This window comes from Lycium ferocissimum, chromosome 3 (assembly GCF_029784015.1).
Source record: "Lycium ferocissimum isolate CSIRO_LF1 chromosome 3, AGI_CSIRO_Lferr_CH_V1, whole genome shotgun sequence".
In the NCBI taxonomy this organism is placed as follows: Eukaryota; Viridiplantae; Streptophyta; class Magnoliopsida; order Solanales; family Solanaceae; genus Lycium; species Lycium ferocissimum.
In genome coordinates this window covers 13767559-13782814 of record NC_081344.1, presented here as the reverse complement: position 1 = coordinate 13782814, position 15256 = coordinate 13767559, and the positions used below count along the sequence as shown (strand labels likewise).

Genomic DNA, 15256 nt, shown 5'->3' with positions numbered 1-15256 from the left:
TAAATTTTAGAACGGATAAGACGGACACAAAACGGAGGAGGAGAAAGCGACGAAAAAAGAAAAGAAAAGAACGAATAACGAAATAGAAAGGGTTTTAATGGGGTAAGGATAATTTCGTCAAAAAACTTTCATTAAACAGGCGGCAGGGACAAAAATTAAAGAAGGCATAAATAAGGGGCAAAATATAAAGACCAGCCCAAAAGAAGGGCACTCTACGCAAAAAAAAAGAAAATTTATCATCTAGAGTCGAGTACAAATTAATCGAGGTCTAAAATAGATATCGGTGTAAATGCCGAATTATAATCTAAAAAAGGAGATTTTTTATTTAAAGACTCCTGATACTTCTAATATGCTTTCTTTGTTATTTTCCCTTTAGCCAATAGCTCGAAGCACTTGTCCTCTCTTAGCTCTGTAAATTTGGCCCCACACTAGTTTGATTTTTCTTTTTCCTTTTTTTGGGGGTAAGATCCACCGTTTTTGAGAGCCTTAACTGGATGTGGGGTAATAGGTAAAGCCCGAAGGTTGTTCCCGTCTCTATCGGGAGAGAGGCCAACCATCTCTCCTTTCTACGAACACCCCACACCAGTTTACTTTTAGTTTTCTATGACACTGATGAAATGAGCTTTTATTGTTCTTCTTTCGTCTTGTAATTTTCCTACTATTCCATGTCCTGTGAGGTTTGGTAAATTTTCATCCCTATTGGCGGCCCGGGGGGAGGGGGGTTTGATTGGAGCCAGCATTTTAGTTACGTGTTCCCAGTAGCTTGAGCTTAAAAATGTTTAATATGTACAAATAGTCTATTTAAAATCCAATAAGCAAAAAGAATTGTGAAGATCCATAAACTAAGGGGTCGTTTGGTGCATGGTATAAACGGGATATCAAATAGCTAATTTTTATCTGTTTGGTAAAAGATATAAATTTATCGGGATAAATTTATCGCTATCTAAACAAGGTATAAAATGCATTCCATCCGAGAGATGGGATATCATTTATCCCGACTTATATTGGGATTATTTTATACCATCTTTTAGATGATATAAAATAATCCCAATAGATGGGATATATTAGTCCCGAAATTATAATCCCGGGATAATTTTGATTACCTACCAAACGACCCCTAAAGATTTTAGTTTATGAAATAATCTCAATGTATATGAAATAATCTCAATGTACGGCAATAATTTAAACACGTTAGCACTTTATAAGAAAGTAATCTGCCTTCCATACTGCGGTAAGGTCCACACTTTAAAATAGCTACTCCATCATAAGAAATGATTGACTAATTAGTCTTCCATCTACAATGTTCATCCTATATTTTTTCCTTTTGGGTTCATTCTAAGCTCCCGTTTGATCACAGATTTTGCGAGCATATTTTAAAAATTAATTTTCGAATTTGTTTTTGGTCATAAAATTTTGATAGATTTTGAAAACAAATCTTCAAATTCTGGCTCAAATCTGTATTTGGATCAAGATCTATGTTTTAGCCTTTTCAAAACTTTTAAAAATTACCCTAAACTTTAGTATTTTATAAAAAGCCTCGTGTATTTATGATTCAACTAATTCTATCTACCATGATCCTCCATTAAAGTCGTATTCATCATGTTATCACAATTAAAGCAGTCTCTTCCACAATGTGAACTAGCTAAGTTGTGCCCAAACAGTAGAAGAAGAAATCATAGAGAAAATTGCTCTGTCAACTGTAGAAATATTGTAATTTGAATTGCAGTAGCTAGTAAGTGTGTTATTAGCAGTTGTTATTAAAATATCATGTTCTGCATAATTTGGGATTAACAAGTATGTATGTTTTGTATAATTATAGTTTTTAGAACTCATAGGTATAAGTAATATTTCATGTTTTTCAAAACAAAAGGTGAAGTATGTTTTGATGGCCAAACACACTTTTAAAACTTAAAAAACTTCACCCAAATCAAATTTTTCAAAAACAATTTGGCAATCTATGGCCAAACGCTAGCTAATTATTGTGTGTGTACATGGACAGCATGGAGAAGTGGAGAACGTGTAATAAAAAAAGAACGGAACGAAAAAAGTAAGGTGTCTGGCAATCATGTCTTTGAATGAAAACGAAAGGAAAATTGTCTTTTTAGTGTGGTTTAATGAGCTATTATTTAAGATGATTTTAGTGTTATCCCTTGCGCCAACTTTTTGTCTTGGTTTTCATACTCGCTGTTCGGTTTCGCAGCAGATTTAATTAAATTCGAATTCGCTCCGGAAAGTTCTATACTGTGGGGCAAAGCTATTCGCTAATAAAAATTTATTAAAATGCCGATGGGATTACAGGAAGCTACGGTTAAGGAGAAGAGTCTTGTCCCATTCTCTGTGACGCTTCTTCCAGTACGTGTGCTAACTTGAATATTTGTTTAAAGGTGTATTTGAAGGGATAAATTTGGTTTCTAAATTTACAATCTTTTTCTTCCAAGTGAAATCCATATCTTGAACAAATTTTATTTTCTTCAACGACAAATACACTTTTTTTCCCTTCAATTAGACCTGCTTCAAACACCTACTTAATTTTATTCGAAAACTGTATATCAAACCCAGGCCCAGGGCAGCTTGACTGAGTGAGAAACACTTCATTAACACACTGTTTGCTACCGTAGAAAATTTAGGCCACATAGAAAAATACTAGGACGCTAAGATGTTACTATAGAAAAATCAGCTAGCGTTTTTCTTATTTTCTATTGTCTTGTGGATTTGCATGTATATCTTTTATCTGGTCTAGTCAATTTCTCTTTATATCTGTCCCTTAGTTCTCAGTTGAATCTTCAAAATGAAATTTTTTTAAAAAAATCAAGGTGAGTGGCCTGGATCATAAAATTAGTCTATTTCCTCATTTAGATATAGTGGTAGGACCCTTTTTTTTTTTTGAGGTAATAGTTTTCTGCTTTGGTCAGATTATTTTTATTTGGAGATTCTGGGTGCTAAGCATTTAAATATTGAATAGGTACTAATATTAAACGTTGCACCTGTTGGCTTGGCCTTCAAGAATTGCTCGTTATTAAGTTATAATTTGACTTCTAAGGATCTACTCTATTGTTTTGCCTTTTCAACTTCAAGCGCTAAATAACAAAGAGTTCGACAAAAGAATGGATGTAATCAGTGTTAACAGAATTTTGTGCAATACGGTCAGTATTGTTTATCACTTCACCGTTTTCATAACTAAAAATTGAGTGTATAGTATTCTCTCTGTACTATCATGACCAAATATTAAAATATCCCTAAAGGCATATAACATACTACGTGAGCATCACACTCGGAAAGCTTCTCCCTAGAATTCTAAGTGACAGTACACATAAAAAAAAATTGACTAAGTAGGTTTAAAAAACTTCACCGTTTTATGAGTTTCACACCTAAAATATTGGGTATTCACAAAACACCCCCAACCCCAACCCTCCCACGGAAACTATCATGGATTTATCTCCCATACGCCTCGTAGCCAGTTATCCCATACATTTTGCCACATATTCAACTAGAGTTTTTAATCTAAACGAAGTTATAGTTCAAAGAGATAACAAAAACATTCAATAATTTAGATATAAAACTTAGTACAAATTATGGAGTAATTTAAGGAGGTCTTAACCTATTTATTCTATTTATTTGTCACCAATAAGGCAATAACCAATTGATTTTCACTTTGCTTATTTTCAACTGTGCGTATAATTTTTTTTTTTCAACCTTTGCGTATAAATTACACATGTTCTTTTTGTGAACTTTTGACATTGTCCTATATAATCTTTCTTCTACCTTACTTTGCGCACAAGAAACAAATAGTCACAAAATTGTGGTGTAGAAACTGAAAGATCTCTACAGTACTGGAATGAGTCAGGAAAACACAAATTCGTGGTCCCCAAGAAAATGTGACGGCCAGCCCACCAAAACATTATGGGATAACGACACATTCGATCCTTAAATTATAAGTAAAGTTTAATTTATTTGGTCATTATTATATTCGGTCCAATATATTTAATATTTAATTAATTGAAATGTATATTTTAGTCCGGAAACATGTTACTTTTTAGCTATTTTTACAATTATATGTTACTGTCAGATATGGAATAATATTACAAATTTAATATAACACATCCGTAATTAAGTGATGTAAGTAATAACTATGGTAAGCTTATGAATACTTACAAGCAAAGGGTTCAACAATACACGTTTTAATTAGTTGAATGGTAAATGTGTTTACTCAAATAAAGGATAAAATTAAAATTTATATATAAATAATTGAAGGATAAAAAGTGCAATTAACCCTTAAGAAAGACTACTATATTAAGTTTCCTATGTGAGCCAAATTCGCCTACATAATTATAAATTGCCACTACATATCCTTCCGAATAGTTACTTAGTCACCAAGGAAACCCATAATTGTCTTATTACTCATTTATTAGAAGTACTAAATATAGTTAAGTCACACCTATCAGTACACGGTACTATCCAAAAAAAAAAACGCGTTATTTGTACTCATGTTGATTTTATTTCCCAAAAAACAAAAAAATGAAATGAAATGGTTAATCCCAATTCGACTAGGAAAAGGATTTGAACAATATAAATACACCCACAGAACAAGAAGAACCTTCGACTAGTCCCATTTGCAAAGCAGAATACAAACCTTCCAATCAGATTTAACTTATAAATTATACTTTTACGCGCATGTCTTAAATTCCCCAAAGGTGATATTTTTCCCTTATATTATACTCCATCTCTTTTAATCTCTAAATAATAATAGAAGAAACAACTGCCAACTTTGTAGTACTTAGTATTCTCAATTTATTGTGTGCTATATTATGTACTATTGGCTTTATGATTATCCTTAGTTTTTCTTTACATGCTTTCTCTAACTATTTTCCGATTTAAGAATTGGTTTCTTAGTCCAATTTGCCTTGAATCTCCATTTTTGCATAAAACACAATAATAAAACAGTCACAACATAAGGTTATTGTAACTATTTGCCACTATACAACTTTTGTTACAACTTCTCTTACAAAAATAGCCCTTTATAATCTTTCTTACATAATTATGGCTTCTTGTGCTAAGAGGAAACAGAAAAGAAGGCGTAATGAATCTGATTCGATCGAAGATATTTTGTTAAGGTGGAAATTTTTTAACCAGGAACTTAATTCTAGTAATACTCAAGATGAACAAGTGAAGAAGAAGAGAAAATTCCCTGTTAATAGATCAAAAAAAGGTTGTATGCGAGGTAAAGGCGGTCCTGAAAATTCGGGTTGTAAATACAGAGGTGTTAGACAGAGGACTTGGGGAAAGTGGGTGGCTGAAATTCGCGAGCCTGTATATAGTAATGGTCAGTATAAGAGCAATGGCAAGCGTCTTTGGCTTGGTACTTTCTCAACAGCTGGTGAAGCCGCTATTGCTTATGATGAAGCTGCTAGCGTTATGTATGGATCCTATGCCATACTCAACTTCCCGGATTATCGCGTACATAATGACTCGTTGACATCTTCACAGGAATCGAGTGAACAATCGTTTGTTGAACATGAGTATTCAGGTGTTGATGATGCAATGAACATAGAAATTGAGTCAGCTTTAGATACGTTAGACGATGGTGTGGTTGTAAATACAGATTTAAGTTATGCTAATATATCAGAGATTCATCAGGAGTGCTCCAAGGTGAATCAAGGTTCACCTGCTTGTTGGTTGACAGATGAGGAATCAGAAGTTATCCCGGAGGAGAATTCTGAGAGAGAATTAAGCAGTTCGAGATTTTTTTCTAAATCTCAAAATTCTTGTGTTAAAGGTGAGACACATAATAAAGATTTGGAACGTATAAACTTCAACGAAGTTTCAAACAGTTTGCACGACGAGACAACAGATGCGATCAAGCCAACCTTCATGTTTAGCAAGGATGTCTTGCGACCTGATGAAATTTGTAATACCGAAGACCAAGTTTTGTCACAAGAGAATATATTGCAAGAAGAGCCGTTGGATTTCAGGTCTTCTGAAAACCTGAGTGAAGATGTTCGTAGCCAACTCAAATACATGGAGATTTTGCTATTAGAAGACAATTATTCAATGATACCTGATATGTTTTATTTGACAGAGAACCATGATAATCCTTACAGTTTTCAGAAGTTTTTAGAGGAATCATTTGATTTCAAGCCAATGGTGATCCATCAAGAGTCTGCTGAGCTAAACTATGTGAAGAATGAGGAGCAATTTGATTGTACATGCAACCAGCAAATTGACCTCCAGAACTCAGAAACTTATTCCGAGATTCAATCAGATGGAATCAATAGTAACCAGGCTGATTGGAAGGAGCGGAACTTGGATGCCTTCGAATTAGATGACTTTGGAGCAGGCAAAGTGCAATTGTTGCAGCCATCAAGTTCTTCAGTTAATTGGCCACCGGAGGATAATATCGGAGATTTGTCTATGTTCAACTCTGATTTTGATGTATCATCCTTTCTTGATGATATTAGTTAGAAAAATAATACTGTTTCAATTTATCATCCTTCTAATTTATTTCGAGTTGTAGTTTGCTGCAATAGAGAATATAAAGTTTATAGGTTAGAATGCTTACCATTCTTTTGTAACCTGAAAGCCAACTTTGTATTGGCCAAATATGGTTTTCTCTCTAGAATTCAAATGGAAAAAAAAAAAAAAAAAAACAGATTTTTGATGTGGTAATACACTATTTTAGACCTCTTACTGTTCATTTGTTAGCCTTTTTGTTACACTTTCAAAGAATTCTCTTCTTTTGCATTATCAATCCTCAGGGGAGGAGCTAGAGCATAGGTTACGGGTTCGGCCGAACCCAATAAATTTGGTCCAAATCCTATATTTGTCTTAAGAAATCCATGGAACATATACAAATTACTAATTTAGAATCCATTAACTTAAAAGGAGTAGAATCCCGAACCCATAAACTTAAAATCCTAGATCTGCCTCTGTCGATCATGTACAGTTCATATTAGGATGGTTCAAAATATTAGTCAATGGCCAAAACTTAAGCATATTACCAAATACATAGTATTGTTTATGTTAGCACGGAAACGATAAAAACACAGTAATTAACGTGGTTCGGATCGATATGATCCTAGTCCACGGAGAACGGCCGTTACTTTTATCAATATCAAGAGAGAAAGTAAGTTACAAGATTGAATACTCTTCGGTTCTATGTTCTGTCCTACTTAATGAATCCTAGCTAGCATGTATTTATACTACTAGGTCTAATCCTTTCCTAAAATGATCTAAATCCCAATAACACTCGAAAACAAACAAAGAAAAAAAAATTCTTTTATTTCTTTCCGCTTTTGAGTAGGAATTGGCTTGAATATTTTCTCAACTTCGCAATATACACCTTGAGATGAATTTCGAGCTTCCATATGAATGTCATTCAGTCCAATGTCTCTAAGCCTACGTGAGCTAACTCCGTGTAGGAAACAAGAGACACTAACCGAAACCTTGTACATACTAGAAGCTCTCCATTGCCCTAACATTCTCCATCCTGAAGCATCAGTTGATGCGAACTCCTGCCAAATTCATACAATGACTGAACTTGACGAGAGGAACCACCTTGGTCAACATATCCGTTGGGTTGTCCCTTGTGTCAACTTTCAAGACCTTAATTGTGCCTTGTTCAAAGAACATCACGAATAAAATGGAATCGATATCAATGTGTTTGGTGGGATCATGAAATCTCGATTTTTTATCAAGTGAATAGCACTGCGGCTATCACATTTTAGAGTTGGTTCATGTTGAACCCTACTTAATTCTGACACCAAACCGTTCAACCATATAACCTCTGTTACACCCCGTGGTTCTGTATATTGAAATTCGTAAGTATTGGTTGTTTCAAGTATGGACTTTGAAGTAGCCCTCATAACCGCAAGTTAAGGTGGGTCCCACATGCCAGAATTTTATAAGGACATATGAAAAGTGATATGAGTAGTACATGGGAAGATGAACAAATCTTAAAAAGGACCCTTAAGTCGAATATGGGCATAAGCCCTCTAAAAGGATGATTTAAGGATACGTTTTCGGATGACCTTTACTTGGAGAGGCAAAAACGCCATTATAAGTTTGGAATTTGGAATCACACTGAAAATGAAAGTTGTAGATAATTGAAATAGCTTTCCAACCATAGGTCGTGGGCCCTCACACAATATCGAGATCAAAAGTTATGAGCACTTTCAGACAGACTGTCCGAGTAGAAAAATTACCCTGCGCGAACGCGACCAAAGGGCCGCGAACGCGAAGAGTCGTGGGGATTAACCCTTCGCAAACGCGACCCAAGGCCGCGAACGCGAAGGGCAAATTCTGAGTCGGTGCAAACCGACTTAAACCTTCTATATAAGGGGATTAACCCCCATTTCCACTCCAACACACCCCAAACGGATCCCAAACCCCTGGAAAGTTCTCCTAACTTCCACCCATCAAATTTGATACCAAGTCAAGTAAAATCTCGGAATCGAAGCTCGGGTAGCGCATAATCATGGTTATAGTATCGTTTGGCGGTGGATTTTGATGTGAATTCAATGCTGATATTGGAGATATTGCTACTTCAACAAGAGTAAGGTATTAATCTCTTTCTATTTATGTTAATATCGGTTTATTCACGAAGATAGAGTGGTTAAATAATTGTATAGTAAGTGGGTTAGTTATGGAAGTTGGAAAACAGCATGTGGGCTATTTTATGGTATATATTGGTGTTGGAAATGATATTATTGATGTTGGTATTGTTGTTGTTGTTGTTGGTTCTTTGAATTGAGGTTTCGGGCTAGGCATATAAGCAGGGGAGATGCTGCCCGATTTTCGGCAGGATATAGAATAGTTTAACTTGAAAGCTTAACACAAGTATACTATGATGAGTCTAACGATAGTGTGAATCCTTTTAAATGTAGACTTACGAGCTCGGGCAAATAAGTGTAGATAATTGGAGGTTGAACAGGTATGTAAAGTTATCCCTTCCTTCTTTTTGGCATGAATTACATAAAGTGAGCGAACGACGAACATACATGACTCCAATGAATTCTAGTTCTCAGTAGTGCTTGACATGACAGTTGTCTTTGATTCTCAAGTGTTAGTTCGTTCTGTTTATTCTCTCGAATTCTAAATGATGATTCAGTTTGTACATGATTGCTCCTAATATTCTATTCGTGCACATTGTTATGGCCTCACTTCACCGAGTCTCTCACTAGAGGGCCGGGTACGTATTCGTGCATACTGTTATTGTATCACTTCACCGAGTCCCTCGCTGGGGGCGGGTGCACGCATTCATATATTGTTATTGTATCACTTCACCGAGTCTCGCACTAGAGGATTGGGGTACGTATTCGTGCACGTTTATATTTTATTGTTCACCGAGTCCCTCGGCTGGGGGCCGGGTATGTATATTATATATTTCACCGAGTCCCATAATAGGCGGGTACGTTATATATTTTACCGAGTCCCATAATGGGCCGGGTACGCTATATATTTTACTGAGTCCCATAATGGGCCGGGTACGCTATATGTATTTCACCGAGTCCCATAACAGGCCGGGTACGCTATGTATTTCACTGAGTCCCATAATGGGCCGGGTATGGTATATTATATATATGCACGACTCTCATCTCATAAGGCACAGATGCATTGGTATCCTTGATTATCATACTTGCCTCTTGTCATCTTTTACTCAGTCATGATCTTCTTTGTTGTACTTCAAGCTTTACATACTCAGTACATTTTCCGTATTGACCTCTTTCTTCGAGAGGTTGCGTTTTCATGCCGTAGTACGTATACTTTTGGTGATCCTCATATTGCTTAGGATATTATACTCGGTACTCGTACATGGAGAGCTCCATTGTTCCGGAGCTTGAGTCATTTTGGTACAGATCCTTTTAGTATAGACTTATGCATATTCAAGGGTACGGCGAGGCCCTGTACCGCCATGTTTCTTGTTATACTCTTGGGGTACGTAGACATATGTGGGTTGTGTATATATGTTTTGGTCAACTATATCGATGTAGTTCGTTTTGGATGTCCCCGTGTATAGTGGCAGCCTTGTCGGCTTGCATATTTGTTATGTTTTAGTTAGCTGTGACTTCTCAAGAGACAGGTTCATTTTGATATATGACATGATGAGTTTACAGCATGCTTTTTCTGCATTGCCATATTGTTTTGACTTCCGATCGATTATATCTAGCAGGTTCGTACACCGGTGTCCAGCTCGTACACCCCTACATTTTCAAATATTTTAATCCAATGAATAATCTTCCACAATTCATAAAAGATTTTTCCAATCTTATGAGGTATCCGAATTTGTATATGTGTGACACATAAATTTATACTACAAAACATATCAAAGATAAAGTAGAGAAGAAATGGACACAAGCTAACGTTCTCATAGCAACGTTCTGATAGTAACTCTCTGTCCAATATTATAACTTTATTAAATCCATTCAAATGTGTTTGGTTTAGAAATATTGTCCTAAAAAAATCCAGACTACTAAAACACATACATTGCAACTTTATCAAAAGTAATATAAAGTTATGCATAGACAAGGTGATAATATAACTCCATGCTATAATTTATATATAATATAAAGCTATGCATAGACAAGGTGATGTGACACCTCTCTATGACCTTCATTCGTATTTATCTTTTTTCTCCTTTTTTGCCATTTTCCTTTAACAAAAAATCTACTAATTAATTGGATTAACACAAACCTCATAAAGTAAATAGTCAAGTAAATATTATGTTGCAATAATAAGCCCACGTACAACTTTGCAATAAAGCTCAATTAACTCGCTCAATTAACTCTCTCATTCAATCCACCTAGAACGGTAGAAGCAATATTAGGAATATTTCAGAGAGAATGACATCTTACCCTCCCGTCTTTAATTTGTCAATACACTATTAAATTTATTGAAGAATTTTAAGGGTCACATACAAAATACTCTCTTTCTGATAGTTATATAAAGAGAGCTATCCTTTGTAACCATATCTGTAGAAAAGAGAGCTATCCTTTTTAACCATATCTGTAGAAACATGTTAAATGTATACTTAAGTGAGCAGTACCACAACGAAGGGAAGCACAAATTTTCTGGACTTTTTTTTTCTCTGACTCTCTTTCTTCAAATTTGGGGAGACTAAAAGCTTTCGACCAATGGTGGAATTTGACCCAAAACGCTTAGATATTTCACTGAAATTCCCGACAACATTTTCAATTGCTGTAAAGGATAATTGAGAGCACGAGTAAAAGCTTTTACTTTTTTTTTTTTTTTTTTTTTGAACAATAGTTTTTACTTGATTCTTTTTTTCTTGAAAAACTTTTGAGCTACTTGCTTAGGCAAAAGATTGTTATTACTACATCTGTAAGTTGTCGGGAATGGATATTCAAATACACTTTTACAAATTGGAGTACAGGGCAGTTTCATACCAGCCAAAGTTGTTAGGATCTTTTGTTTTATAAGTAGTTCGTTATTTCAAGTTTACCACATATTTTTTGATATAAAAGTCTCTACTTGTAAAAAAAAAAATAAAAAAAAAAAAAAAAAAAAATTAATTAATTGTAAATGAGTTATGAAAACTTTTGTTTTCAGTTTTTTTTCTTATTGTGTTATAGTGATTACTTCTCATATTCACTTTATTTGAAATTTAACTATCGGTTTGGTTTAATTTTCAAAATTAAGTTTTGTTGTACACGTATGAGTTGAAATTATAAACTTGTAAACTTTGGAATAATCTTTTCAAACAAAAAATAAAGTTAATTTCACTTTTCGCAAAATATACTTTTAGATAATTTTTAATATTGAGGTATTAGATAAAAATTGAATCAAAAGTTTATAAAGATGTTTGCAAATTTACTAATTTACAATAATTGTTTAAGCAAGTAATCTAGTCATCAGAAAAGTCAGAGAGTGATTAAAGAGATAGCAGGAAAAGAACACGAAAAGTCAAAGCTAATTATCACATTGTTTGTTAACAATTGTAATTCAAGGAAAATGAATATTATATTAAAGCCTCATTTAACAAAATTTTAAGAAATGAATGTAGATATTACTTAAGTAAATATGACTTTGAAAAATCTTCTTTTATCATGTCATAAATCAAAACAATCAATCAAGTAAATGTACTATATTTTCATCAAATTCAAATGAAACTTTAACCCTACTTTTCCTAAGAATCCCATGGAAATCAAATTAGTTCAAATATTAGGAAGAAGTATCACCTTAGTTAATGTCAATGTTTATCAGAAGTGATTTTAGAAGAACTTTTCTATTCCAAGAACTTGAGTAGTTCTAGAATCACCAACATAAATATATCATTCTTCTTCTTCAACTTAGGTGTAGAACACAAAATTATGTTAGCACAAATATCTTGCAAACACAAAGTCTAACACCCATTCTCTCACATTAGCCACAAAATTCGATTGAAAAATGACTACAATAATTATATCATCCGCTTACCCAAATTTATTTTTGCTTAGCGGGATTATCATTTCTCTGAATCCCCTACTACATTGAGGTGTATGATGGCTTAGTTTGCCACACTCAAAATATCTTTTCAAGAATTTCACTACAATAGCTATATATTAAAACATATGCATCTACATTCAACTTAACACCTCAAATGTAAATTATTCACAAATACTAGAACGATTTGAAACTTATTAGGAGCTACCTAAAATAATACTACTACAACACAAATTCATACCAAAAAGAGATCATCCAATAAAACCTTTTTGCAAGAATCAAATAAATCCTCAAAAGGGTCTTTAAGAATTTTCTCAGTTATTACTAATCCACTCTCAGGAAAGACTTCATTACAATTCTTTGAAAAATTCTTATGCATCAATTTTAGATCACATTAATGTTACTATTATAGAGAAACTCTCCTGAAGTAGCAGTATTTACACTTGGACAAATTTGACATATTGAAAAATATCGCAAATAGGGTACTCAAAATATATTCTATCATGTGGACATATGATCCTAAAAAAAAAAAAAAAAAAAAAAAAAACATCAATTCCAGTTGAAAACACTTTGCAACTCATTAGCATCCATTACATGTTAATCATATAAATCAATCTGGATAAAAGTTAAATGAGCTAATAATCTCATCAATTGAAGGAGTCAAATTACATTAGCAAGTACTTACTAGATGTAAGAATCATCTTTTGGATGTTATAAATCCTACTGTTACTCAGAATCAATGGTGTACATGCACAAATTCAAGGCATTCATAACAACAAACAACTTTTTCTTGTTTGTTAATCTCAACTTTCTAGTGGTAAACTTGTGCAGTTTAAGCTAAAAAAAAATTGCACGCATTTAGTTGCTGATGGCATAAGATGCAAAATAATCAAATAATTTTTACCTTCTTTGAAACGAAAAATGAGTGAGTACCTCTACACCATTGGGTGGAATTAGACCAGTAACATGGACAGCATCAACTTGATTTTCCGTAAAATTAGAGTGTAAAATATCCTTGAGATTGTTGTAAATCTTACAAAAAATACTCGATCACAAACACTTTAATGAATTCACGTAGTTTGAGGCGTCAAATTAAGTTATTGTCTTAAGAAATATTTCACAGTAAAAAGATATCCCCCAAGATTCAACAAACTCTTTTAGTACAAAACTAAAAGTCAGAATCTAATAAAGATTTCATAGAGAAGAAAACCCAGTACAAAAATTTGAGTGAAAGAATATGTGTTTGTATCTATTCTCACCTCTATGAAAAGAGTTGGTAATATATATTTATAGGAAAATTAGTGAACGGATGATTAATATCAACGTTCAAATATTAAATTGTAATAACAACCAATAATGGCTATTGATCAAATGAGTAATTGAAATAGTGAAAAACGTTTTGCCAACTGCCACTTTATTCCCCATTAAGAAGGCCATTAAGGCTAATAAAAAGTAGCACCAATCCTTTGGTTTCAAATGTTAACGTTAGTAGTACATAATAAGGAGTCCGGAGCTAAAAAAGGGTATAAAAATATACGGTATAAACTAAAAGGGGGCTTAAAAATTTACATAAAAGGGTATAACGTGAAGCAGTCCACGTTATACCCCAACTTTTTTTTTCAACATTTTAATGTTGAACCGAAAAAAAAAATATTTTAGTAAACGTGGAGGGGGATCCACGTTTTACAAATTATATTTGTAAACGCGGATCCTCCCCTCACTTTCATTCGTTGTTGCCCTAAATAATATCATCTCCTCTTCCGCCTCCTTCCGCTCTTCCTCCATCTTCAACTTACTGAAGAGAATTTTTATCTCCTTCTCCTTTTCCTCTCTTCCATTTATTTTCTTTTAAAATCTTTATGTTACGGTCTAATTTTTTGGAGTAACTTGTTCATCCTTATCTTTTTGTTGCTATCTAAATTAAGGTATTTTTTCTAACTCATATAATTGTATATTTCTAATAGATGTAGAATATTTATTTGTCTTATATATCTTAATTGTTATTTTTTATTTGTGTTATTTTAATACGTATAAGATATATGTTTGTCTTATTTGTGTTATTTTAATTTGACCTTAAGATATGATTGTTAGAAGCATTATTATATAAAAGGTCCGATTTGTTTAGTAGCACTTTTGAAAAATTTGTTGTTATGTTATTGTTATTTTTGTGGATTGGTATATAAAATTTGGCCGATTTGTGACACTCTTATACGATAATACATATGTTTCCTTTTCAATGGTCAAATACTTGTTTTTTCTAATTAAAAATTAGTGCGCTTAGATATTTACATAAGAGCTTTAGGAAGGTCTACTCCTAAGTGGCTAACATTATGAACGGTCCAACATTATTTTTGTGGATTGTTATACCTTTAATGTGATATTTATGTAGTCGGAAAAGTGAAATTTAATTGATGCCTCGATAGCCCAAAATAAAGATACTTAAAAATGTGATAATGCTTTATTATATGGGACCTAAGTCTAAGTGGGTGGATATTATTTTGTCTATACCTTATAGCATTAATGTAGTCCTATCGGTGGTTTCAAATAAGGCGAATGGAAGTCGACTTTATCTAGCCGATGCGTATTTGTTCTACTAAAATTGGAATAATAATTTTTTTTAATAGTAAATTACTCCAAATGGCCTCTGGACTTTAATTTTTTTTTTTTATCTGGTATGGAGGCAGGGATGCGTACATCGGCCGGGGGTTGTATATTAACACCCGGGAAGATCGATCACGGTCGGGGGGTGGGGGCCGACGCGAGGACCTATTTTCCCCGCGCGGATCGAATTTTTGGGAAACACGTAAGGGGGTTTCATCCT

The 15256-nt window shown here is 33.7% G+C and overlaps 1 protein-coding gene and 1 pseudogene across 2 annotated transcripts; one reads left to right on the top strand and one right to left on the bottom strand.

Annotated features, from left to right (window-relative positions):
- Positions 1-462: 462 nt before the first annotated feature.
- Positions 463-576, bottom strand: LOC132051328 (U6atac minor spliceosomal RNA; annotated as a pseudogene).
- Positions 577-4173: 3597 nt separating this feature from the next.
- On the top strand, positions 4174-6663 carry LOC132049784 (uncharacterized). 2 transcript variants are annotated; one of them, XM_059440716.1, is made up of 2 exons: positions 4180-4953; positions 5058-6663. In XM_059440716.1, exon 2 carries the CDS (start codon positions 5212-5214, stop codon positions 6457-6459), a length of 1248 nt encoding a protein of 415 aa, XP_059296699.1. In that variant the 5' UTR covers positions 4180-4953; positions 5058-5211; the 3' UTR covers positions 6460-6663. The 2 variants fall into 2 exon arrangements, with proteins under 2 accessions (XP_059296698.1, XP_059296699.1); XM_059440715.1 differs by having other exon boundaries at positions 4174-6663.
- The last annotated feature ends 8593 nt before the right edge of the window (positions 6664-15256 follow it).